Source organism: Trichomycterus rosablanca, chromosome 15, assembly GCF_030014385.1.
Source record: "Trichomycterus rosablanca isolate fTriRos1 chromosome 15, fTriRos1.hap1, whole genome shotgun sequence".
Lineage (NCBI taxonomy): Eukaryota > Metazoa > Chordata > Actinopteri > Siluriformes > Trichomycteridae > Trichomycterus > Trichomycterus rosablanca.
In genome coordinates, this window is record NC_086002.1 from 19657923 (window position 1) to 19683937 (window position 26015).

Below are 26015 nucleotides of genomic sequence, written 5' to 3' on the forward strand. Positions count from 1 at the left end.
TATGAACAATCATGGTTAGAAAATCCACCAACTGAAACAATATCAATTTCTGATATTTACTAGAACAGTCAGTTTGCAGCTGCACATGTAATTTTGAATGAGGAACAAAAGAAGTTGTTTAAAGAGCCAGGAGAGCCACATGTTTGTTTAGGCAAGCAAGGGGGTCAGTGGAAGGACATAGGCATGTGGTTAAAAACGTTGATTAATGTAAAAGATTGGGAAAGTAGGGATAGCAGGTGTTTTTCACCCAGCACAAGTGCCTGGAAAGAAAAAATAACTGAAAATACTTCTGTTATTCGGTCAAGACATGAGCAGCCAAGTGATATTGACGTGACGGAAAATAATGACTTACCAGTCTTTATTGATCAAATACCAAATCATTTCTGGGCTCAGAATGAGTATGATATTGGGTCAATACAAGGTGCATCTCCAGTTAAAGTGGTACCAAAATCAGCTAACAGACCTTATCGAGCTCAATATCCCATGTCAAAAGAAGCAGAAGAAGGGTTATCTAAAATTATAAATTCGCTTTTGGAAAAAGGAGCCATTGTTCCATGTGAATATTCACCGGTGAATAGCCCTTTGTTAGCTGTTTTAAAAAAGAATGGAAAATATAGATTGGTACAAGATTTGAGAGCGGTAAATGAATGAAATGAAATCCTGCTACTATTTTGTCCGAAATACCACCTGATGCTACGTATTTTTCAGTAATTGACCTGGCTACCTGTGGAAGATAAGTTGTCAATACTGGTTTGCATTTACCTTCAAAGGTAAATGATATACATGGACAGTTATGCCACAAGGGTACACTGATTCTCCAAATATATTTTCACGGGAATTACACCGTAGTTTGGAGGGGTTTATGGCACCCAATGGGAGCACATTATTGCAATATGTCGATGACCTTTTACTCGCAAGTCCAAACCAAGAAGCATGCATGGTAGATACAGAGGCATTTCTCAGATATCTAGCAGAGAATGGGCACAAGAGTTCTACAGTTAGTAAAAACCTCTGTTACATATTTGGGGCATAAAATTACTGCCAAAGGTCGTTCTGTACATCCAGACAGGATAGAAGCCATAATGAAACTGCCCAAGCCTAGCACTAAAAAGCAAGCTACAGTATGTCAGTACTGGGTGTTATGAATTATTTGAGACATTGGATACCGGACTTTGCAGAAATCGCCCAACCCATTTCAAGTTTAGCTCGTAATGCACAAATTGGTATTAATGAGTTAATAGAATGGACCCCTGAAGCAGACTTGGCATTTGAAAGGTTGAAACTACAAATTTCTACTGCTCCATGTTTGGGTAACCCAGATTACACCAAGATTTTTAGATTATATGTACATGAAAATAATGGGTACATGTCAGCAGTAATAACCCAAACTTTTGGTGAACAGCAGCATCCTATAGCCTACTATTCTAAAAGATTGGATGCTGTCATGAGGGGACACCCGCCTTGCATACGTGCATTAGCTGCAACCACGGAGGCTTTCCTATGTTCATCTGATCTGGTAGCATTGCATACATTGGAGGTTCAAATGCCAGACTGCTTACTTTTCAAAATGTGCTGTTCTCTTTACATAATGTAACGATTCACAGGTGTAACACTATTAACCCTGCCACATTATTACCTTGCAGCGAGGACGGAATGCCGCATGACTGTTTAACAGTACTTCAGATTAATGAGAAACCCAGATCTGATCTCACAGATGTACCCAATGAGAATGCTGATGTGTATGTGTTTGTAGATGGATCCAGACTGAAGTTGGAAAATGGGAAACCATCAGTGGCCTACTCTGTTGTGATGGCTGATCAGATATTGGAAACATTCAGGTTACTTAATAATTTGTCAGCCCAAGCAGCAGAATTGTATGCATTAACAAGAGCTTGCATAATAGCAAAAAATAAGTCTTTAACTGTTTACACAGACAGTAATTATGCATTTTTAACTGTACATAGCACAGGCATTACATGGAAGCATCGGGGGTTTGTAACTTCATCTGGGAAGCCTGTAGCTCACAAACTTCTGATAGAAAATTTGTTAAAAGCTATTAAGCTTCCAATCTCAATTTCTGTGTGTAAATGCAAAGCTCACTCAAAAACAGGGTATGCAATATCTGCCGGAAATTTATTTGCAGATCATGTAGCTAAAAGGACAGCCATGTCAGAAGATGCAGTAGTGCTTCAGATGGTTTCCACACGAGCACAAAAGGCTAAGCATGATAATGTTGATGATGATGACGATGGAGATATTTCAGACTCAGTGCCTGACATATCTTTGTCGTCACATGATAATGTATCTCTTTTGCAGCAGTCAGCTACGGAGGCGGAACTGAGAGTTTGGCGTGCACACTGTAAAAAGGATTCCAACACTGGGACCTGGTTGGATGACCAAAACAGAGACGCAATTCCAAAATCAGCGTATCCATTCCTTGCAAAAGTAACCCATTCAGTAGATCATGGATCAAAATCAGCTATGACAGATTTGGTTAACAAATATTGGTATGCACCTGGATTTTCACAATTTGCCAAAACATACTGTGAAAGGTAGTAGGTACTGTGTAGTATGCATACAAATGAACATTGGCAAGGGTATTACGCCTAATGTAAGTGCACACCAACCTCCCAGTGGTCCGTTTGAACATCTAATGATGGATTTCATTGAACTAACACCATGTCAACAATTTAAATATTGTCATTGTTGATTTATTCTTGAAATACCCAAAAGTTTTTCCTTGCAGGCGACAGGATTTCAGTCACAGTGGCTAAGTGTCTTTTGAGAGAAGTCATTCCACACAAGTTATCTTCGGATAACGCTCACATTTTGTGAACAAAATCATTACGCATTTATCAGAAACACTGAAATTTGATGTAAAGACACATTGTGCTTATCACCCACAGTCCTCCGGAGCAGTGGAGAGATTAAATCAAACAGTAAAACATAAATTGGCTAAAGTATGCATGGACACAGGCCTGAATTGGGTACAGGCTTTACCATTAGTGCTAATGAACATTTGTGGTCGAGCTAATAGACAAACTGGACTTTCACCATTTGAAGTCCTTACCGGATTACCTAAGAGAATTACACAAACTTTACCATACAGACTAAGAGACACTGAAAAAAACATTGCAACAAGTGGATGATAGCATGATCAAATACATGATGGGTTTACACGAATCTCTTGTATCTATTCGTACACAGGTGCGAGCAGCCCTTCCAATGCCAACAGATTCCTTACATTCTATACAAATTGGGGATTGGATTGTGGTAAAGGACTTCCGGAGGAAATCATGAAAATCGCCTAGATGGTTGGGGCCCTGGCAAGTTCTTCACATCATATCGACTGCTATTCGAGTGGCTGAGAGAGATTCCTGGATTCACTGTTCACACTGCAGGAAAATTCACACACCTGATCTAAGCAGTTAAAGATGGCTACGATGATTTACATCTTTACATTTTCTTTCTTTTTCCTAAACAAACTCAGTAACATTTAGTTACCCAAAAAAAAAAAAAAATTGTGGTGGATTTGTATGTATATAATCATTTGTATATTCATTTATATTTTGTTGAGTGATGCTTCAATGATGTTGTGTTGTTTCACTCTAGATTCTTGTTTATTTTGTTATGTTTATTAGGATTTTAACGTCACGTTTTACACTTTGGTTACATTCATGACAGGAACGTTCACCTCACTTGCATGTCTTTGGACTGTGGGAGGAAACCGGAGCATCCGGAGGAAACCCACGCGGACACGGGAAAGACATGCAAACTCCACACAGAAAGAACTCAGGGTCTTCACCAGGGGATTGAACCCAGGACCTTCTTGCTGTGAGGCGACAGTGCTACCCACTTAGCCACCATGCCATCCCACTCTAGATGCAAATGTACAAATAATATACACAATCAGATCTTTTTGTCTAATTGAGATGGGTCTTTGTTTTTGTATTTTATAATTTATTGTTGTAGCACTCTGTTCCATGTTGAGTATATAAATAAAGCAATTTAAATAATACAACATTTGATACAATGTTTTTTACATTACAATTACATTTTACATGTAATTTGGTAATAAATTAATTTAAGGAACAAAAAAAATCTAAGGAGCCACTTGGGAGCCGAAAGAACCGGTCCTTTTTAGTGAGCCGAGCCAAAAGAACCGGCTCTCTAAAAAGAGCCGAAATTCCCATCACTAATGCATGTAATACAAAATCAAATAATACCCTTAATAAACATCAAATAAAACATCTATTAACAAATAAAAATATGACAATGCATCCAAAGACATGAAATGTAACATTTAAATTATCATATTAAGATCAGAACTTCACAAGGCTCCACTACATTCTCGTGCACGAATCGATTCACTTCACAAACCGCTACTATGAATAATCATTGGTTAACAAACGACTCTTAAACAGTAAACATTTAACACATGTATTATATTGTTACAACACAAACTCTGTTGATTAAAACTCTTCCCACACTGTGAGCACTGATACGGTTTCTCTCCAGTGTGAATGTGCCGGTGGATTTTGAGATGACTCTGTTGATTAAAACTCTTCCCTCACTGTGAGCACTGATACGGTGTCACTCCAGTGTGAATGCGCTGGTGGGTTTTGAGATTACCCTGTGTACTAAAACTCTTCCCACACTGAGCACTGATACGGTTTCTTTCCAGTGTGAATGCGCTGGTGTTTTTTCAGATCACCCTGTCCAGTAAAACTCTTCCCACACTGTGAGCACTGATATAGTTTCACTCCAGTGTGAATGCGCTGGTGGGTTTTGAGATTACCCTGTGTATTAAAACTCTTCCCACACTGTGAGCACTGATACGGTTTCTCTCCAGTGTGAATTTTGTGGTGTCTTTTCAGATCACCCTGTCCAGTAAAACCCTTCTCACACTGTGAGCACTGATATGGTTTCTCTCCAGTGTGAATGCGCTGGTGTATTTTGAGATGGCTCTGTCTATTAAAACTCTTCCCACACTGTGAGCACTGATACGGTTTCTCTCCAGTGTGAATGCGCTGGTGTTTTTTCAGATCACCCTGTCCAGTAAAACTCTTCCCACACTGTGAGCACTGATATGGTTTCTCTCCAGTGTGAATGCGCTGGTGTTTTTTCAGATCACTCTGTCCAGTAAAACTCTTCCCACACTGTGAGCACTGAAATGGTTTCTCTCCAGTGTGAATGCGTTGGTGTTCCTTGAGAGCACTCTGTGTATTAAAACTCTTCCCACACTGTGAACACTGATAAGGTTTCTCTCCAGTGTGAATGCGCTGGTGACTTTTGAGATGACCCTGTTGATTAAAACTCTTCCCACACTGTGAGCACTGATAAGGTTTCTCTCCAGTGTGAATGCGCTGGTGACTTTTGAGATTATCCTGTCTATTAAAACTCTTCCCACACTGTGAGCACTGATACGGTTTCTCTCCAGTGTGAATGCACTGGTGTTCTTTGAGAGCACTCTGTCTATTAAAACTCTTCCCACAAAGTGAGCACTGATATGGTTTTGCTCCAGTGTGAATGTGCTGGTGTATTTTGAGATGGCCCTGTCTATTAAAACTCTTCCCACACTGTGAGCACTGATACGGTTTCTCTGCAGTGTGAATGCGCTGGTGTTTTTTCAGAGCACTCTGTCCAGTAAAACTCTTCTCACACTGTGAGCACTGATATGGTTTCTCTCCAGTGTGAATGCGCTGGTGTTCTTTGAGAGCACTCTGTGTATTAAAACCCTTCTCACACTGTGAGCACTGATATGGTTTCTCTCCAGTGTGAATGCGCTGGTGGACTTTGAGATGACCCTGTTGATTAAAACTCTTCCCACACTGTGAGCACTGATACGGTTTCTCTCCAGTGTGAATGCGCTGGTGTTTTTTCAAAGCACTCTGTACAGTAAAACTCTTCCCACACTGTGAGCACTGATACGGTTTCTCTCCAGTGTGAATGCGCTGGTGTATTTTGAGATTACTCTGGTACCTGAAGCTCTTCCCACACTGTGAGCAGACGTTTCCTTCTTCCTGTGTGGGACTGAGAGAGGTGTTAATGCTGACAGTACCAGAGGACGTTTGCTGATTACTGGAGCTTCTGGTGGGCGTCAGATCCTCATGTTCAGTCTTAATCTTCACCAGAGTCTCATATTTAACCTGGTTGCAGCTCTTGATGTGATTGTGGAGCTGATTTTGGGTTGTAGAGGAATGTGGACACGAGGAGCAGCAGAAATCCTTGTTCAGTTCTGAAGCAGAAAATAATCCAATACATTTATAACATTATAAATAATCTAATACATTTATAACATTATAAATAATCTAATACATTTATAACATTACAAATAATAAAAAACATTTATACCATTATAAATAATAAAATACATTTATAACATTATAAATCATCAAATACATTTATAACATTATAAATCATCAAATACATTTATAACATTATAAATAATAAAATACATTTATAATATTATAAATCATCAAATACATTTATAACATTATAAATCATCAAATACATTTATAACATTATAAATCATCAAATACATTTATAACATTATAAATAATCACATACATTTATAACATTATAAATAATCAAATACATTTATAACATTATAAATAATAAAATACATTTATAACATTATAAATCATCAAATACATTTATAACATTATAAATAATAAAATACATTTATAACATTATTAATCGTCAAATACATTTATAACATTATAAATCATCAAATACATTTATAACATTATAAATAATAAAATACATTTATAACATTACAAATAATAAAAAACATTTATACCATTATAAATAATAAAATACATTTATAACATTATAAATCATCAAATACATTTATAACATTATAAATCATCAAATACATTTATAACATTATAAATAATAAAATACATTTATAATATTATAAATCATCAAATACATTTATAACATTATAAATCATCAAATACATTTATAACATTATAAATCATCAAATACATTTATAACATTATAAATAATCACATACATTTATAACATTATAAATAATCAAATACATTTATAACATTATAAATAATAAAATACATTTATAACATTATAAATCATCAAATACATTTATAACATTATAAATAATAAAATACATTTATAACATTATTAATCGTCAAATACATTTATAACATTATAAATCATCAAATACATTTATAACATTATAAATAATAAAATACATTTATAACATTATAAATAATAAAATACATTTATAACATTATAAATCATCAAATACATTTATAACATTATTAATAATCAAATACATTTATAACATTATAAATCATCAAATACATTTATAACATTATTAATAATCAAATACATTTATAACATTATAAATAATCAAAAACATTTATAACATTATTAATAATCAAATACATTTATAACATTATAAATAATCAAATACATTTATAACATTATAAATAATCAAATACATTTATAACATTATAAATAATCTAATACATTTATAACATTATAAATAATCAAATACATTTATAACATTATTAATAATCTAATACATTTATAACATTATAAATAATCAAATACATTTATAACATTATTAATAATCAAATACATTTATAACATTATAAATCATCAAATACATTTATAACATTATTAATAATCAAATACATTTATAACATTATAAATAATCAAATACATTTATAACATTATAAATAATCAAATACATTTATAACATTATAAATAATCAAATACATTTATAACATTATTAATAATCAAATACATTTATAACATTATAAATCATCAAATACATTTATAACATTATTATTAATCAAATACATTTATAACATTATAAATCATCAAATACATTTATAACATTATAAATCATCAAATACATTTATAACATTATAAATAATCAAATACATTTATAACATTATAAATCATCAAATACATTTATAACATTATAAATCATCAAATACATTTATAACATTATAAATCATCAAATACATTTATAACATTATAAATAATCAAATACATTTATAACATTATAAATAATAAAATACATTTATAACATTATAAATCATCAAATACATTTATAACATTATAAATCATCAAATACATTTATAACATTATAAATCATCAAATACATTTATAACATTATAAATCATCAAATACATTTATAACATTATAAATTATCAAATACATTTATAACATTATAAATCATCAAATACATTTATAACATTATAAATCATCAAATACATTTATAACATTATAAATAATCAAATACATTTATAACATTATAAATAATAAAATACATTTATAACATTATAAATCATCAAATACATTTATAACATTATAAATTATCAAATACATTTATAACATTATAAATAATAAAATACATTTATAACATTAAAAATAATAAAATACATTTATAACATTATTAATAATCAAATACATGTATAACATTATAAATAATCAAATACATTTATAACATTAAAAATAATAAAATACATTTATAACATTATTAATAATCAAATACATTTATAACATTATAAATTATCAAATACATTTATAACATTATAAATAATAAAATACATTTATAACATTATAAATCATCAAATACATTTATAACATTATAAATTATCAAATACATTTATAACATTATAAATAATAAAATACATTTATAACATTAAAAATAATAAAATACATTTATAACATTATAAATTATCAAATACATTTATAACATTATAAATAATAAAATACATTTATAACATTATAAATTATCAAATACATTTATAATTTGCTTTTTTTATGGTTATGTTGTTTGCAGCTAAGAGACGTCGGGCAGAAAGAGCAATGGCCCATCTAATGTGGGCTCAAATCTCCGTGCCACGGCGACGTTCACCTCACATCTGGGAACGTAAACGCACTAAACAATTTTGGGAGCACATTGTGCAGAACCATTTTTCAGACGAGCTTTGGATCAAGAATTTCAGAATGTCAAAATCAGCCTTTGATAAGCTATGCACCATGATCGGGTCATCTGTAGAGCCAAAAGTTTACAGTCACCGGCCACCCGTGCCAACTGAAAAGAGAATTGTTATTGCCTTGTACAAGCGAGACGTTCGGCATAACAACAGTCATTGTTTATTTGCAAAACCTGTTTCCATCCCCTTTTTTCGCATTTTGGCGATGCGATATTCTAACTTTTCCACCTCGTTCAAGCGTGAACCAATATTATTTTTTTTCGAATTTTGAGCTTTTCCATCCAGGTTTTTTAATGCACATTTTCAAAATTCGCAAAAAGTTGGTGGTTGGAAAACCCTCTATTGGTCTGGAATCTTTGCTGGCTCAGGAGAGGGATGGAGGAACGTGTTGTTGCCTGTGCCTCACATCTTAAAGCCGAGCGAGCTTACTAAATACTGGCCTCAAATACAGAATTAAATATGGAACCATTGCAAGAACTGTCTTATCTGTGAACAGTATCCTGGTTCATTGGGAAAGGTGCACACAGGTGGTCTATATCCTACACAGAAGAAGCAAGATCAAAAAGACTGTAAGGTGGAAAGAGTGTGGTTAGACAGCACCAGATGCTGGTCTGCAGGATGGTTCTAGAGGTGAGAGAAGGAGGGAGAGTGAACCAGGGATCAGATAGGGGAAGGTAAAGGAAAAAGACTGGTGATAAATGTATAGGTGAGACAGGCACTGGGTGGTGGTGAGAGGGGAGCTAGACAACTGGGCAATGACCACAAAGTAGTGAAGCTAGGAAGGCACTTTGTGTAAAATCTAAACAGAGAAAGGAAGAAAAAGAGATTTGGAAGTGAAATGCAGGAAAGTTTAAGGAGGAAGAGGCCAAAAGACAAAGAGGCAGGAGTACAAGAAGATATGGTGAAGGTTAACAAAAGGATGTTGATCTACATGAAAAGTTGGACACTAGGGAAGGTGAAAAGGACTTGAAGCAATTAGCCAGACAAGAGGAACAGAGCTGTGAATGATAAACAGCAGGTAAGAATGATAAAGGATGCAGATGGGAACGTACTGACAAGTGATGAGAAGTGGAAGTAAGTTGGATGAGAAATATTAAGCCAGTAATCGTCTTGGATTAGACTTTTGCGGGCAGATTGAGCAGATTTGATGTTTGCATTTTGAGAATGTTGATAGAGAAGTTTGGGGAAGGCCAGAAGGAATAAGTGCAATAAGTGTTTTTCTAGAGGAAGCTCATGATAAAGTGCCTAAAGAGGAACTGGGGTTTGAGGAATTTGAGGCTGACAGACGAGGTCAGACAGGAATATGATGTTTGCTGATGACACTGTGATCTGTAGCAGGAGAAGTGAGCAGGTTAAGTTGAACCTGGAGAGATGGAGACAGTGGCACTGACTAAAAGACAGAAGGGGGAGCTGGAACTGCCAGAGAGGAAGATGCTGTGATTCTCATTGGGAGTGAAATTATTAGAGGGACATGGTTTGGGTTTGTGCAGATAAGGATGTTCAGGACAGAGCAAGATGGAGAAGACTGATTGGCTGTGGCAACCCCTAACAGAAAGTAAGCTGGATTTGCTTGTTAGCTCTAAGCTTAGTAATGTAATATAAACCAGTCTCATGCTCAGTGGTGGTTTGTTTGCTTCCACATAGAAACTTTGGATTAGGGATGTTCTGAAGGCACCTAGGGAGAGCCGTAGTCCTTGTGCTTTATTAAATGTTCCTACATAAGATTTTCTGTTATAGATGATGATGCTACAATAATATAAATGAGATCAGATCAGGGATCTGTACAGATGCAGCGGTATAAATCTATTTGCTCCTCGCTTTACTTTTGTCAACACTTTTATTGTGGCTATTAGAGGTCTTTCTTTCAGTGATCATGCATGGGACCAGAGACAGCTTATTATCTAGCACCACACCCAGAAATCTTGTCTCATCCTCTACCTTTATGGAGGCTCTATCAGAGAGAGCCCTGGCTCTGGGTGGAGGACCTGCAGTCAAAATATGTGCATAGAAAACATTTTGTTATGGAAAATTTTAATGATTGGATTACAGTCCTCAATTTCATTTCATTGTGATCATGTATGATTTGTGTAAATCCTATTCATTCAAGTTTTTCTCCTGGCCTCTGCTGAGTCTGGTTCCTCTCAAGGTTTCTTCCTGTATTTTTAAGGGAGTTTTTTCTTGACATTGTCGCCATCGACTTGATCAATTGGGGTTTTTGGTCTGTTGGTCTGCAAAGTTGCGATGAGACAGTGTCTGTTGTAAAAAGCGCTATACAAATACATTTAAATTTAGTTGTAATAGTAGTACTTGTAGTGGAGGTTGTGGTAGAAGTACAGGTTGTGGTAGTGGTAGTATTAGAGGTGGTGATGAGTGGTAATAATAGCAGGACTAGCTGTAAAATGTATATTCCCAAAGAAAAAACTGGGTTACAAATATACTAGAAGAGATTTATACACAAATGATTCTTTATTAAATAAAAATTTTATTTTGCTTAAGATAAAAAAATATCTTACTGAGTTCATCTTTATCTTCAGGTTCTTCCTGCTTCACAGGCTTCATCTGGAAATCTCCACACTGTTGGTCCACTGGGGCGAGGTTTTCCTCAGAGGTGACGTGTTCCACAGGGATTAAAAATCCTTCACCTGAAATCTCTTTGTTTTGTGAAGAAAAAAATAAGGTTGTTATTGTTGGTAGTAACGACCAACGTCTTTATTAAGCAATTAAGTTAAGTAACAGACACGTACTTCTATAATATCTGTCAAAAAGGAAGACCCATGTTGGGACAGTATGGATGAAAATGTAAATAATAATAACAGAGTTTCTTCTACTTTAATTTGATGTCAGACAGGATGAAGCTGAGATATTTCATCTTTTATCTGCTCAACTTCATTTCATTGATTAATAAACATCCATTCCTGCATTTCAGCTCTGCAACACATTCCAATAAAAGTTGGGACAGTAAAGCATTTACCACTTCTTTTTATTTTTCACCACTTAAAAGAGGTTTTGGCACAGAGAGGACCAAGTGATTTAGTGTTTCAGCTTTTATCTTGTCTTGTTCTTCCTGCCAACACGTCTTAAGACGTGCAGCAGTTCAGAATCCTCCACACGTTCTCTATTGGGGAAAGGTCAGGACTGCAGGCGGGCCAGTCCAGTACCCTCTAAGTCTGCAGCCACGCCTTTGTAATGTGTGCAGCAGGTGGTTTTGCATACCATGACAGACCCTGGCACTGACACACCCCCTATACCATGACAGACCCTGGTACTGACACCCCCCCCATACCATGACAGACCCTGGTACTGACACACCCCATACCATGACAGATCCTGGTACTGACACACCACCATACCATAATAGACCCAGGTACTGACACACCACCATACCATGACAGACCCTGGTACTAACACACCATACCATGACAGACCCTGGTACTGACACACCACCATACCATAATAGACCCTGGTACTGACAAACCCATACCATGACAGACCCTGGTACTGACACACCACCATACCATAATAGACCCTGGTACTGACAAACCCATACCATGACAGACCCTGGTACTAACACACCATACCATGACAGACCCTGGTACTGACACATCACCATACCATAATAGACCCTGGTACTGACAAACCCATACCATGACAGACCCTGGTACTGACACACCACCATACCATAATAGACCCTGGTACTGACAAACCCATACCATGACAGACCCTGGTACTAACACACCATACCATGACAGACCCTGGTACTGACACACCACCATACCATAATAGACCCTGGTACTGACAAACCCCTACCATGACAGACCCTGGTACTGACACACCACCATACCATAATAGACCCTGGTACTGACAAACCCATACCATGACAGACCCTGGTACTAACACACCATACCATGACAGACCCTGGTACTGACACACCACCATACCATAATAGACCCTGGTACTGACAAACCCATACCATGACAGACCCTGGTACTGACACACCACCATACCATAATAGACCCTGGTACTGACAAACCCATACCATGACAGACCCTGGTACTGACACACCACCATACCATAATAGACCCTGGTACTGACAAACCCATACCATGACAGACCCTGGTACTGACAAACCCATACCATGACAGACCTTGGTACCGACACCCCATACCATGACAGACACTGGTACTGACACACCCCATACCATGACAGACCTTGGTACCGACACCCCATACCATGACAGACACTGGTACTGACACACCCCATACCATGACACACCCTGGTACTGACACACCTCATACCATGACAGACCCTGGTACTGATACACCCCCATACCATGACAGACCCTGGTACTGACACACCCCATACCATGACAGACCCTGGTACTGACACACCCCCATACCATGACAGACCCTGGTACTGACACACCCCCATACCATGACAGACCCTGGTACTGACACCCCATACCATGACAGACCTTGGTACTGACACCCCATACCATGACAGACCCTGGTACTGACACACCATACCATGACAGACCCTGGTACTGACACACCCCCATACCATGACAGACCTTGGTACTGACACCCCATACCATGACAGACCCTGGTACTGACACACCCCATACCATGACAGACCCTGGTACAGACACCCCATACCATGACAGACCCTGGTACTGACACACCCCATACCATGACAGACCCTGGTACAGACACCCCATACCATGACAGACACTGGTACTGACACCCCATACCATGACAGACCCTGGTACAGACACCCCATACCATGACAGACACTGGTACTGACACCCCATACCATGACAGACCCTGGTACTGACACACCCCATACCATGACAGACCCTGGTACAGACACCCCATACCATGACAGACACTGGTACTGACACCCCATACCATGACAGACACTGGTACTGACACCCCATACCATGACATACACTGGTACTGACACCCCATACCATGACAGACACTGGTACTGACACACCCCATACCATGACAGACCCTGGTACAGACACCCCATACCATGACAGACACTGGTACTGACACCCCATACCATGACAGACCCTGGTACTGACACACCCCATACCATGACACACCCTGGTACTGACACAGCCCCATACCATGACACACCCTGGTACTGACACAGCCCCATACCATGACACACCCTGGTACTGACACACCCCCATACCATAATAGACCCTGGTACCTCACTGTTTATCCAGGACTTCTGGTTAGGATTTGTTTTATTTATTGTGTTGGTACACTGCCCACACAGTTGTTAATATGGTCCAGGACAGAGTTAGTGTAGGAGTCAACGCAGATAGTGTGATCTGTGGTGGCTTGGAGAGCAAACCGGCTCCAGTCTGTGTGTTGGAACTGGTCCTGGAGAGACGAGTCAGCACCTTCCTTGAACAGATTTTCCTCCAGATGAGCAATCAAAAACACTCTCCACCAAGGATGAACAAGGTGAATGTTAGGAAGGCAGCTGGCCCAGATGGAATACCTGGACTTGTGCTTAATGCTTGTGCTAAGTAGCTTGCTGAGGTCTTCACTGACATTTTCAATCTGTCTCTGGCCCAGACTGTGATTCCGAGCGCCATTGTGCCAGTACCAAAACATTCAACTGCTTTAGCTCTGAACTATTTCTGCCCTGTTGCTCTCACTCCCATCATCTCCAAGTGCTTTGAAATCCTGTCTACCTGCTACACTAGACCAGCATCAGTTTGCATATCGTCTCAACAGGTCAGTAGAGGATGCTATCTCCACTGCACTTCACACTGCACTGACCCACTTGAACTGCTATAACTCCTATGTTAGGACGCTTTTCATCGACTTCAGTTCAGCATTTAACACAATGATTCCATCCAAGCTGATCTCAAAGCTCAGTCATCTCAGCATCAGTGCATCAGTCTGTTACTGTAACCCTGCTAAACTCTTCCACACCACTTTCAAAGTATCACTGCACTCTGGAACTCTGTACTATTCACAAGAGAACATCTCATCGGTATATACCATCAGCACAAACAATCATGTATATATTTATTATATCAGCTTATATACTCGACTTTATTTATTCTCATTCATTACCCAATCATTCAGCCACTTGTATTCACCTGGCATTACTCTGTAATTATATACTAGTCTACACACTGTACAGTCAGCATGATCTGTTTAATATTCTTTACTTCTGTCTCCTCATTTCACTCACCTGCTCACTTATGCACTAAAAATACACAAATATTACAAGTAATTCAGACACGACCAAATTAGGAGAAATTATTTTATAAAAACGTTATAAAAATATCTTACTGAGTTCATCTGTATCTTCAGGTTCTTCCTTCATCACAGGCTTCATCTGGAAACCTCCACACTGTTGGTCCTCTGAGAAGAGCAGTTCCACAGAAGCAACAAGTTCCGGAGGGATTAAAGTGACTTCACCTGAAATTCATCAATATGAGAAGAAGAATCTCAACAACTGTAACACACTGTACTGTACCATACTGTACTGTACCACACTGTACTGTACCACACTGTACTGTACCATACTGTACTGTACCACACTGTACTGTACCACACTGTACTGTACCACACTGTACCACACTGTACTGTACCACACTGTACCACACTGTACTGTACCACACTGTACAGTACCATACTGTACTGTACAACACTGTACTGTACCACACTGTACTGTACCACACTGTACTGTACCATACTGTACTGTACAACACTGTACTGTACCATACTGTACCACACTGTACTGTACCACACTGTACTGTACCACACTGTACTGTACCATACTGTACAACACTGTACTGTACCACACTGTACTGTACCATACTGTACTGTACCACACTGTACAACACTGTACTGTACCATACTGTACTGTACCATACTGTACTGTACCATACTGTACTGTACCACACTGTACTGTATCATACTGCACTGTACCATACTGTACTGTACAACACTGTACTGTACCATACTGTACTGTATCATACTGTACTGTACCATACTGTACTGTATCATACTGTACTGTATCATACTGTACTGTATCATACTGTACCACACTGTACTGTACCACACTGTACTGTACCATACTGTACAACACTGTACTGTACCACACTGTACTGTACAACACTGTACTGTACCATACTGTACCACACTGTACTGTACCACACTGTACTGTACCATACTGTACTGTACCACACTGTACTGTACCACACTGTACTGTATCATACTGCACTGTACCATACTGTACTGTATCATACTGTACTGTACCATACTGTACTGTATCATACTGTACTGTATCATACTGTACTGTATCATACTGTACCACACTGTACTGTACCACACTGTACTGTACCATACTGTACAACACTGTACTGTACAACACTGTACTGTACCACACTGTACTGTACAACACTGTACTGTACCATACTGTACCACACTGTACTGTACCACACTGTACTGTACCATACTGTACTGTATCATACTGTACTGTACCATACTGTACTACACTGTACTGTACCACACTGTACTGTATCATACTGCACTGTATCATACTGTACTGTACCACACTGTACTGTACCACACTGTACTGTATCATACTGCACTGTACCATACTGTACTGTACCATACTATACTGTACCATACTGTACTGTACCATACTGTACCACACTGTACTGTACCATGCTGCACCTGACTGTACCACATTGTACTCTACCATACTGTAGTGTACTGTACCATGCTGTACTGTACCACACTGTACTATACTGTACCACACTGTACTGTACCACACTGTACTATACTGTACCACACTGTACTGTACCACACTGTACTATACCATACTATACTGTATAACACTGTACTGTACTATACTGTACCATACTGTACTGTATCACACTGTACTGTACCATACTGTACTGTACCATACTGTACTGTATCACACTGTACCGTACCATACTGTACTGTACCATACTGTACTGTACCATACTAGGGCTGCACGATATTGGAAAAAACTGACATTGCGATATTTTTTTTCCCTGCGATTATATTGCGATATTAAAAAAATGCAGGAATTTTTACCACATTATTAACAATATTAATAATGCATGTATCTTACTCTAAATAAGGGGCTCATCTGTGAAAAAGGGTGGTGCCTACAAGGGATACAAAAGATTATGACAAGCTACAGCTTTGTACTGGGTTGAAACTGAGCATTAAACTAAGAAAGCTTCAAGATCACATGAGGGAATTAACAGGATTGACAAAATTGGTCATTTAATATTTTATTTCACAATCAAAACCTCTTCAAGTAGTAAACATTATTTAAAAAAAAAACTATACAAACAAAAGAGCAGCTATACACCTGTTCAAAATCCGAGATTTCTTAGTTACTTAGATGCCTTAGTTACTAAACACAATGCTGAGGCAGAACGAGTGAGACTCGAAAGCGTCCTTAGTGAAGAAGGCAATCCCAGAATACACTGCGGCATCTCTTCTCTCAAACGTAAATAAATAATTATTAATTTTTAACGAGTGTTTTTGTTTGCAAGTTTGGGCTTGTCAGCAAATGTAACAGTTTTCTGTACACGAATCGAGATGTTATATTGACATGTTAGCGCCGTCCCACCTCATTCCATTGGTTTTAATGGCAAGATGCTAAATGCTAAACGCAAAACCCGATGGAATCGGGCACGTTCCAATAACCTGCCTTCTAAGTCATTGACTCCTAAGGATCCTCTCTACTGTGGCAGCTGCCTATGTACAGTAGGTAGTACAGCGAGGCGGCTCACTAGGTTTTTGAACACACTGGTAGATACGTCATGGAAAATGAAAACCGTGTGAATTTTCGTTTTGTGTCAAACAGCAAAAAAGTTTTAGCATGACGTATTTGATTTAATTTGCATTAAGTAACATCGCACGTCCTGCGATGTGACTATCGCACATGCACACATCGCGATGTCGATGCTGAAACGAAATATCGTGCAGCCCTATACCATACTGTACCACACTGTACTGTACCATGCTGTACTGTACCATGCTGTATCTGACTGTACCACATTGTACTCTACCATACTGTAGTGTACTGTACCATACTGTACTGTACCACACTGTACTATACCACACTGTACAGGGTGGGCCATTTATATGGATACACCTAAATAAAATGGGAATGGTTGGTGATATTAACTTCCTGTTCGTGGCACATTAGTATATGGGAGGGGGGAAACTTTTCAAGATGGGTGGTGACCATGGCGGCCATTTTGAAGTCGGCCTTTTTGGATCCAACTTTAGTTTTTTCAATGGGAAGAGGGTCATGTGACACATCAAACTTATTGAGAATTTCACAAGAAAAACAATGGTGTGCTTGGTTTTAACGTAACTTTATTCTTTCATGAGTTATTTACAAGTTTATGACCACTTATAAAATGTGTTCAAAGTGCTGCCCATTGTGTTGGATTGTCAATGCAACCCTCTTCTCCCACTCTTCACACACTGATAGCAACACCGCAGAAGAAATGCTAGCACAGGCTTCCAGTATCCATAGTTTCAGGTGCTGCACATCTCGTATCTTCACAGCATAGACAATTGCCTTCAGATGACCCCAAAGATAAAAGTCTAAGGGGTCAGATCGGGAGACCTTGGGGGCCATTCAACTGGCCCACAACGACCAATTCACTTTCCAGGAAACTGTTCATCTAGGAATGCTCAGACCTGACACCCATAATGTGGTGGTGCACCATCTTAAGTGGTCAGAAACTTGTAAATAACTCATGAAAGAATAAAGTTACGTTAAAACCAAGCACACCATTGTTTTTCTTGTGAAATTCTCAATAAGTTTGATGTGTCACATGACCTTCTTCCCATTGAAAAAACTAAAGTTGGATCCAAAATGGCCGACTTCAAAATGGCCGCCATGGTCACCACCCATCTTGAAAAGTTTCCCCCCTCCCATATACTAATGTGCCACAAACAGGAAGTTAATATCACCAACCATTCCCATTTTATTTAGGTGTATCCATATAACTGGCCCACCCTGTACTATAATGTACTGTACCACACTGTACTATACTGTACCGTACCACACTGTACTGTACCACACTGTACTGGCATCATGCTCCATATTTACTTACAGAAGAAATCATCATCATCTTCATCCTCCTCCTTTCGTATTATTTTCTTCTGGAATTCATGTTGTAGATCCACAGGGGTGGTGACGTGTCCCTCTTCTGCTGCTGACTGCATTATTAAAGATCTAACAGACAGATAGATAGATAGATGTGCTGTATTCATAATGAAAGGGAGATTCTTTAGACTGTTGTAACTGGCTGTTGTTATTGTTATGCACTGAAGCTGGTCTGTACACAACCAAACTGACACTTTGCTTAAGTTTGTCATCCCATTATTTCAAATTCCTACAGTAAAATTATCTCAAAATCACAACGTAATTACTAGAGTAAGTGTTCTTTATGATCATGGGGTAACATTTAATAACAACTTGATTTCAAATTTTTTGATTTTCAAAAAGTGGTATTAACACAACCGAATATACACTTCACATGAGTTTGAGATCCGATCACAACAAATTCCTACTGTACAAATGTCTGAAATGTATTTCATTAATAAGAGTCGATGCTCCTCTTGAATTGAGTGGATTTTGTGCATCAGAACACGGTAAATAATGTTTATTAATCTGTAAACAGCAGTTTTACCCTCTTCAACGCTTCGGGTACAGTAATACATGGTTTAGACGCGCAGTAAACAGTTTACTTCATCGAGCTAGTACACAATTAAAGACGCTCGCTTACACTTTTCACCTAAATGTGACCATAAAACTCTACAAACCACCTGTAAACAAAGTTCAACTGTAAACAAAGTTCAACTATAAACAAAGCTCAACTGTAAACAAAGTTCCACTATAAACAAAGTTCAACTGTAAACAAAGTTCAACTGTAAACAAAGTTCCACTATAAACAAAGCTCCACTATAAACAAAGCTCAACTGTAAACAAAGTTCCACTATAAACAAAGTTCCACTATAAACAAAGTTCAACTGTAAACAAAGTTCCACTAAAAACAAAGTTCAACTGTAAACAAAGTTCCACTATAAACAAAGTTCCACTATAAACAAAGTTCAACTATAAACAAAGTTCAACTGTAAACAAAGTTCAACTGTAAACAAAGTTCAACTGTAAACAAAGCTCAACTGTAAACAAAGTTACACTATAAACAAAGTTACACTGTAAACAAAGTTACACTATAAACAAAGTTACACTGTAAACAAAGTTACACTATAAACAAAGTTACACTATAAACAAAGTTACACTGTAAACAAAGTTACACTATAAACAAAGTTACACTGTAAACAAAGTTTACAGTTACACTGTAAACAAAGTTACACTATAAACAAAGTTACACTATAAACAAAGTTACACTGTAAACAAAGTTACACTGTAAACAAAGTTACACTATAAACAAAGTTACACTGTAAACAAAGTTACACTGTAAACAAAGTTCAACAGTAAACAAAGTTACACTATAAACAAAGTTTAAAAATATCACGTGTTTATATAAAAATGTGAGATTTAATCATGAAGAAACTCAATCAGTTCCGCTCAATTCATTCATTTAGATGGATCTGTTCAAATATATCGGTTCATCACTACTGAATCATGTGCGATACTAACAGCGAGGAGCAGATAATAGTGTAAAGCTCCTCAAATCCTCACAGTGATGTTTTATTATGAACTCTAGTTTTATTATGAATTAGAATGTGGTTATAATGAAATATAAGGGTTATAATTAAATACATATTTTACTTACAGATGAGGCTCCACGATATAAACACAGCAGCTTCTTGTTCTTCTTATGATGGTTAATGGCGGATGGCAGAACAACTTAAGAGGCACCAGCGCCACCAACTGGACTGGAGTTGAACAGCAGCTCAGCAGTAATAAATCTCCATTAATCCTGTATCTCTCAGCATTGTACGCTGATGATGCTGTGATTTGGAAAAGAGGACGTAATATCTCATATATAGCAGAAAGCATACAAAAAGAAATGCAAATTTTAGAGCAATGGGGAATGAACTGGGGTTTTAAGTTCTCCGTGCAAAAATCTAAGGTGATGTTTTTTACTAGAAAGAAAGTACCAGACAACTTTAAAATAATGTTGTATAACCAGCCACTTGAATTTTTTATTTATTTATCTTACTTACACTTGTAAACAGAGGACTCTCCGTTTTCCGCTATCTTTCTTGTTTCTTATTCCGCTTTGAACGGCTACGCAGCTCCAGTTGCATTTTGGGATACATTAGCTGACTGCAAGTGTGCATTGCTTGCATACTCAAACATGGCTGCCCAAGAAGTAGGTCATCCGGGTACTTCTCGTGTACCTCTTTATGTATACTGTGTATTCGGACATACTAGGTTTCCGTATTGGGGGTCGTACAAGATGGCGACCGGTGAAAACGTACTTTAAGTTTTGTCCGTTATGCTCATCTTAACTCGTCTCTTACCTCACATATAATTTATTGTTTTTTCCTGCAGATTTATGTAGGAACGTTTTCGCAAATGTTTTCTGTAAAAAAGAAAATATAAAACCTTGTGTTGTTAAAAGAAAGACCAACGCATTGAAACAGAAGTTCGATTTGAAGAGCTAACAGGTGTGGCTTGCTAGGTAGCGGAATGGAAAAGTTAAGTAAAACAGTGACAAAAAGAAAAAAGAATGCTATGGACACGTTATCGGACCATTCATATTCAAACGAATTGAATTCTGACGAAAACATGCAAGATGACATTTTAGAAGCCAACACGGACCTGCAAAATTCTTTGGAGGAGATGCCACCATCACATGCAGACACTCCCACTAAGAGTCCTGCGCCTGAGAAGAATAAAGGGGAAGCATCACTTCGTGAGCTCCAAACCAACATCATCACGGCACTCACAACAAAAATCAACAAAAAGACAGACAATCTTGAACGGATGATTCAGACAAACTCAGTCGATATAGCAGAAATCAAAACCTCTCTGAATTTTGCTTTTGAAGAAATTCAAGAGCTGAAAAAAGACAACACTACGCTAAAAGAAAAGTGTAAAAAGCTAGAACAAACTGTTTCAACGTTTGATAAAAGGCTTTTAGAGGCAGAACGTTACAAGAGAAGATGGTGTCTGCGGCTGTATGGTTTGCCTGAACAGGAAAGCGAGGATGTTAAAAGTAAAGTGTTGGATGTCTGCACGCAGCTGGCTCCGGAGCTGAAAGATTACGATAAAATGGCCATCGATGTTGCCCATAGATTGGGCAGACGTGAAGGTAACCGAGAACGAGCTGTAATCATTCTCTTTGCATTACGCTGGATGAGGGATCTTATTTGGTTGAAGGCCAAAAGCAGTGTCTATCTTAAGGAGCGTAAACTGCGCTTTGGGGAGGACCTTACAAAGATGGAGAAACAGATGAGGTCTCTGCTCTGGCCGCAAGTCGAGCAAGCCCGCAAGGATGGTAAAAGAGCTTTTTTCTGTGGCGTGCGGGCCTTTGTAGATGGACGGGAGATTAAATGCGTTGGAATGTAATGTACACGGCTGTTACTTCCCCTATTAGGGGTCGAACTTTATAACTCAATAGTTGATATTATTTGCATCCTTTATTATTCTGCGGGACATTTTGTTGTGAGAGTTATGACGAGCGATGTTCAGGTAATTTCATTACATTGAGTAATTTAGAATTACTTATTGTTTCATTAAATACTGGACACAAATAAATCTATTAAACTCTAATATGATTTAAAATAATAACCCAAACTATTTTTAATATACACATGTTAATGTCCCTCACAACCTACAAACCTTGTTTTATAATTACTGCTTTTATTTTTATTTTATTTTCATTTATAGTTAGGATCAATGAATCCATAATACTTTTATATTGGACAAAAATAAATCTATTAAACTCTGATGTGATTTAATATAATAAACCCAAACTATTTTTAATATACACATATTAATGTTCCTCACAACCTACAAACCTTGTTTTATAATTACTGCTTTTATTTTTTATTTTTTTTAAATTTATAGTTAAGATCAATGAATTCATAATACTTTTATACTGGAACTAAATAAATCTATTAAACTCTGATGTGATTTAATATAATAAACCCAAACTATTTTTTATTTACACATATTAGTGTCCCTCACATCCTACAAAAGTAGTTTTATAATTACTGCCTTTATTTTTATTTTATTTTAATTTATAATTAAGATCAATTAATCCATAACAAATGTGGATCAGAGATAAATCTATTAAACTCTGATATGATTTAATATAATAAACCCAAACTATTTTTTGTAAACACATATTAATGCCCTTCACATCCTACAAACCTTGTTTTATAGATACTGCTTTTATGTTTAATTTATTTTAATTCATAGTGCAGGTAATTAAATCCATAATAAGTGTGTATCAGAGATTAATCTATTAAACTCTGATATGATTTAATATAATAAACCCAAACTATTTTTTGTATACACATATTAGTGTCCCTCACATCCTACAACAGTTGTTTTATAGATACTGCATTTATTTAGATTTTATTTTAATTAATAGTTAAAATTCATAATAATACATCCATAATAAGTGTATATCGGAGATAAATCTATTAAACTCTGATATGATTTAATATAATAAAGTGAAATAATTTTTTTATATACACATATTAATGTCCCTCATATCCTACAAACCTTGTTTATAAGATTTACAGATTTCCAGTATAAATTTATCATAAATAAAAATAAAAGCAGCTTCTATAAAACAAGGTATGTAGGTTGTGAGGTACATAAATATGTGTTTAGTAAAAATAGTTTGACTTTATTATATTAAATCATATCAGAGTTTAATAGATTTATTTGTGTCCAATATAAAAGTATTATGGATTCATTGATCTTAATTATAAATTAAAATAAAATAAAAATAAAAGCAGGAATTATAAAACAACTTTTGTAGGATGTGAGGGACACTAATATGTGTATATTAAAAATAATTTGACTTTATTATATTAAGTCATATCAGAGTTTAATAGATTTATTTGTGTCCAATATAAAAATATTATGGATTTATTGATCTTAAGTATAAAGTAAAATAAAATTAAAATAAAAGCAGTTTCTATAAAACAAGGTTTGTAGGTTGTGAGGGACATTAATATGTGTATAATAAAAATAGTTTGGGTTTATTATATTAAAGCATATCAGAGTTTAATAGATTTATTTAGTTCCAATATAAAAGTATTATGGATTTACCAATTTTAACAATTTTAAATCATTATAAACTTTTAAAAGTGCAGTCTCTGTACTATGCAAGGCTTTAAATCCAGACTGAAATATTTTACAAATCTTGTTAGTATCTAAAAAAAGAGTTACGTTGGTTTAACACAACTTTCTCTAAAATCTTTGAAAGAAATGGTAATTTAGAAACTGGTCTAAAATGACCTAATATAGTGCTGTCAAGATTAGGTTTTTTAAGCACAGAATGCACTATTGCGTGTTTAAACATTGAAGGTACAACTCCTGATGTCAGACTGCTATTAATTATCATTTCAATACATGGAATGAGAGTTTCAGCTACATCTTGGAAGATACAAGAAGGGACAACATCTGTGGGACAGGAATATGGTGTTATTCCACCCATAATTTCTTTTAACTGGGATGACGACACAGGCACAAATTGACCAAAAACAACGGGGCAGGCAGTTGCACAAGTTTGAGTATAACTTGAAGACGATATTACAGGCCTAATATTAGCAATCTTATCCACAAAAAAAAAAAAAAAAAAACTGTAAAAACCTTTCATACATCACTGTTGGTACATCAAAGTTAATAGTTTGATGTTGACCAAGAGCAGCGTTAATGGTATTAAAAAGAATATGTGGATTACTACTGTTAGGATGAATCTTTTAGTTCAAAAGGTCCTGAAGAAAGCAATCGGGAAGTCCAGAAAGTACTCTTTAAAACACTTTATTAAGTGTAAAAATGATCTGTGAATATATGCCAGAGCTAAGCCGATCAGCGCTCTTTTCTCCTGCAGTATAGAAACACAACCACGTAAGAAAGAGACCGTTTCTCAACGCGCCTCTCTTTTTAAACTAGTCTGGGCTCCTCCTCCGCCGCTGCTGTTGGAGCCAATGAAATGTGCTAAAAAGCCCCGGGCTCCGCCTCCCCCCCCTCGGTGGGAGTCAGAGAGGGAGCCTAGCCGGCGCCATGTTGGACAAAAGACCATGCGGCCTGGATGTCGTAAAACTTGGAAAATGCCGTAAAACTTCCCATATTGAATTTATGTTTAATGTTCTGAAAAACCTAACAATTCCCCCTTGAAAGCATCTTAATGCTTTCACATTAACTTTTAACTATAGGTTAGGTGTCTCTAGATTCCAGGAGATAGGATAGCCGTCAGCAACCCCCAATTTAACCACTTCTGACTTACATGGCCACTGGGCTGAATTTTTACAATAAAAGGTATCTAAAAAATAAAAGGCTACCAGTTAAACTAAAGGAACCGTACCTATCGCAACAGCTCCTACCCTTAAACCAAACAAACAAACAAAAAATAGAAAATTAAATAAGAATAGGAAAACAAAATAAAGCAATTTAAAAATAGGAAATCAAAAACGAGAAAAATAAAATAAAAACAATGGGTGCGTGGCTTCTACAGGAAGTCCGTTCAGGTTGTCCTCCACCAGACGGAGCTGCAGATATTCAGAAGGGGCCCATAGCTCCTGTGTCTCTGCATGACTCCTAATGTCTTATGGATTCTCCCCTGTCGGTCTTACCTGTTTCCACAGCAACACAAACATTTCCTAAAAATAGCAGAGTACCAAACATATATACATTGTAAACAATCCTGAACTAACCCCTTGCGTTTTGTAGCTAAACTATGTGTGTTGCACTTAACTAGTGTTTTCAAAGATGGTCTATGTGTCTGCGAACTATATGTTTATGTTTTTCTCTCCTAGTCTAACTAAATTCTCCCCCCTCGTCTTG

The 26015-nt window shown here is 36.7% G+C and overlaps 2 protein-coding genes across 2 annotated transcripts in view; both read right to left on the minus strand.

Annotated features, from left to right (window-relative positions):
- Positions 1 to 26015, minus strand: part of LOC134328694 (NACHT, LRR and PYD domains-containing protein 3-like) — a 235750-nt gene that overhangs the window by 20527 nt on the left and 189208 nt on the right. The window lies entirely within an intron of this gene.
- On the minus strand, positions 3616 to 20865 carry LOC134328731 (zinc finger protein 883-like). The gene is made up of 5 exons (XM_063009912.1): positions 20815 to 20865; positions 19126 to 19247; positions 15296 to 15424; positions 11492 to 11629; positions 3616 to 6238 (listed from the first exon to the last, which is right to left on the minus strand). Exons 2-5 carry the CDS (start codon positions 19235 to 19237, stop codon positions 4641 to 4643), a joined length of 1977 nt encoding a protein of 658 aa, XP_062865982.1. The 5' UTR covers positions 19238 to 19247; positions 20815 to 20865; the 3' UTR covers positions 3616 to 4640.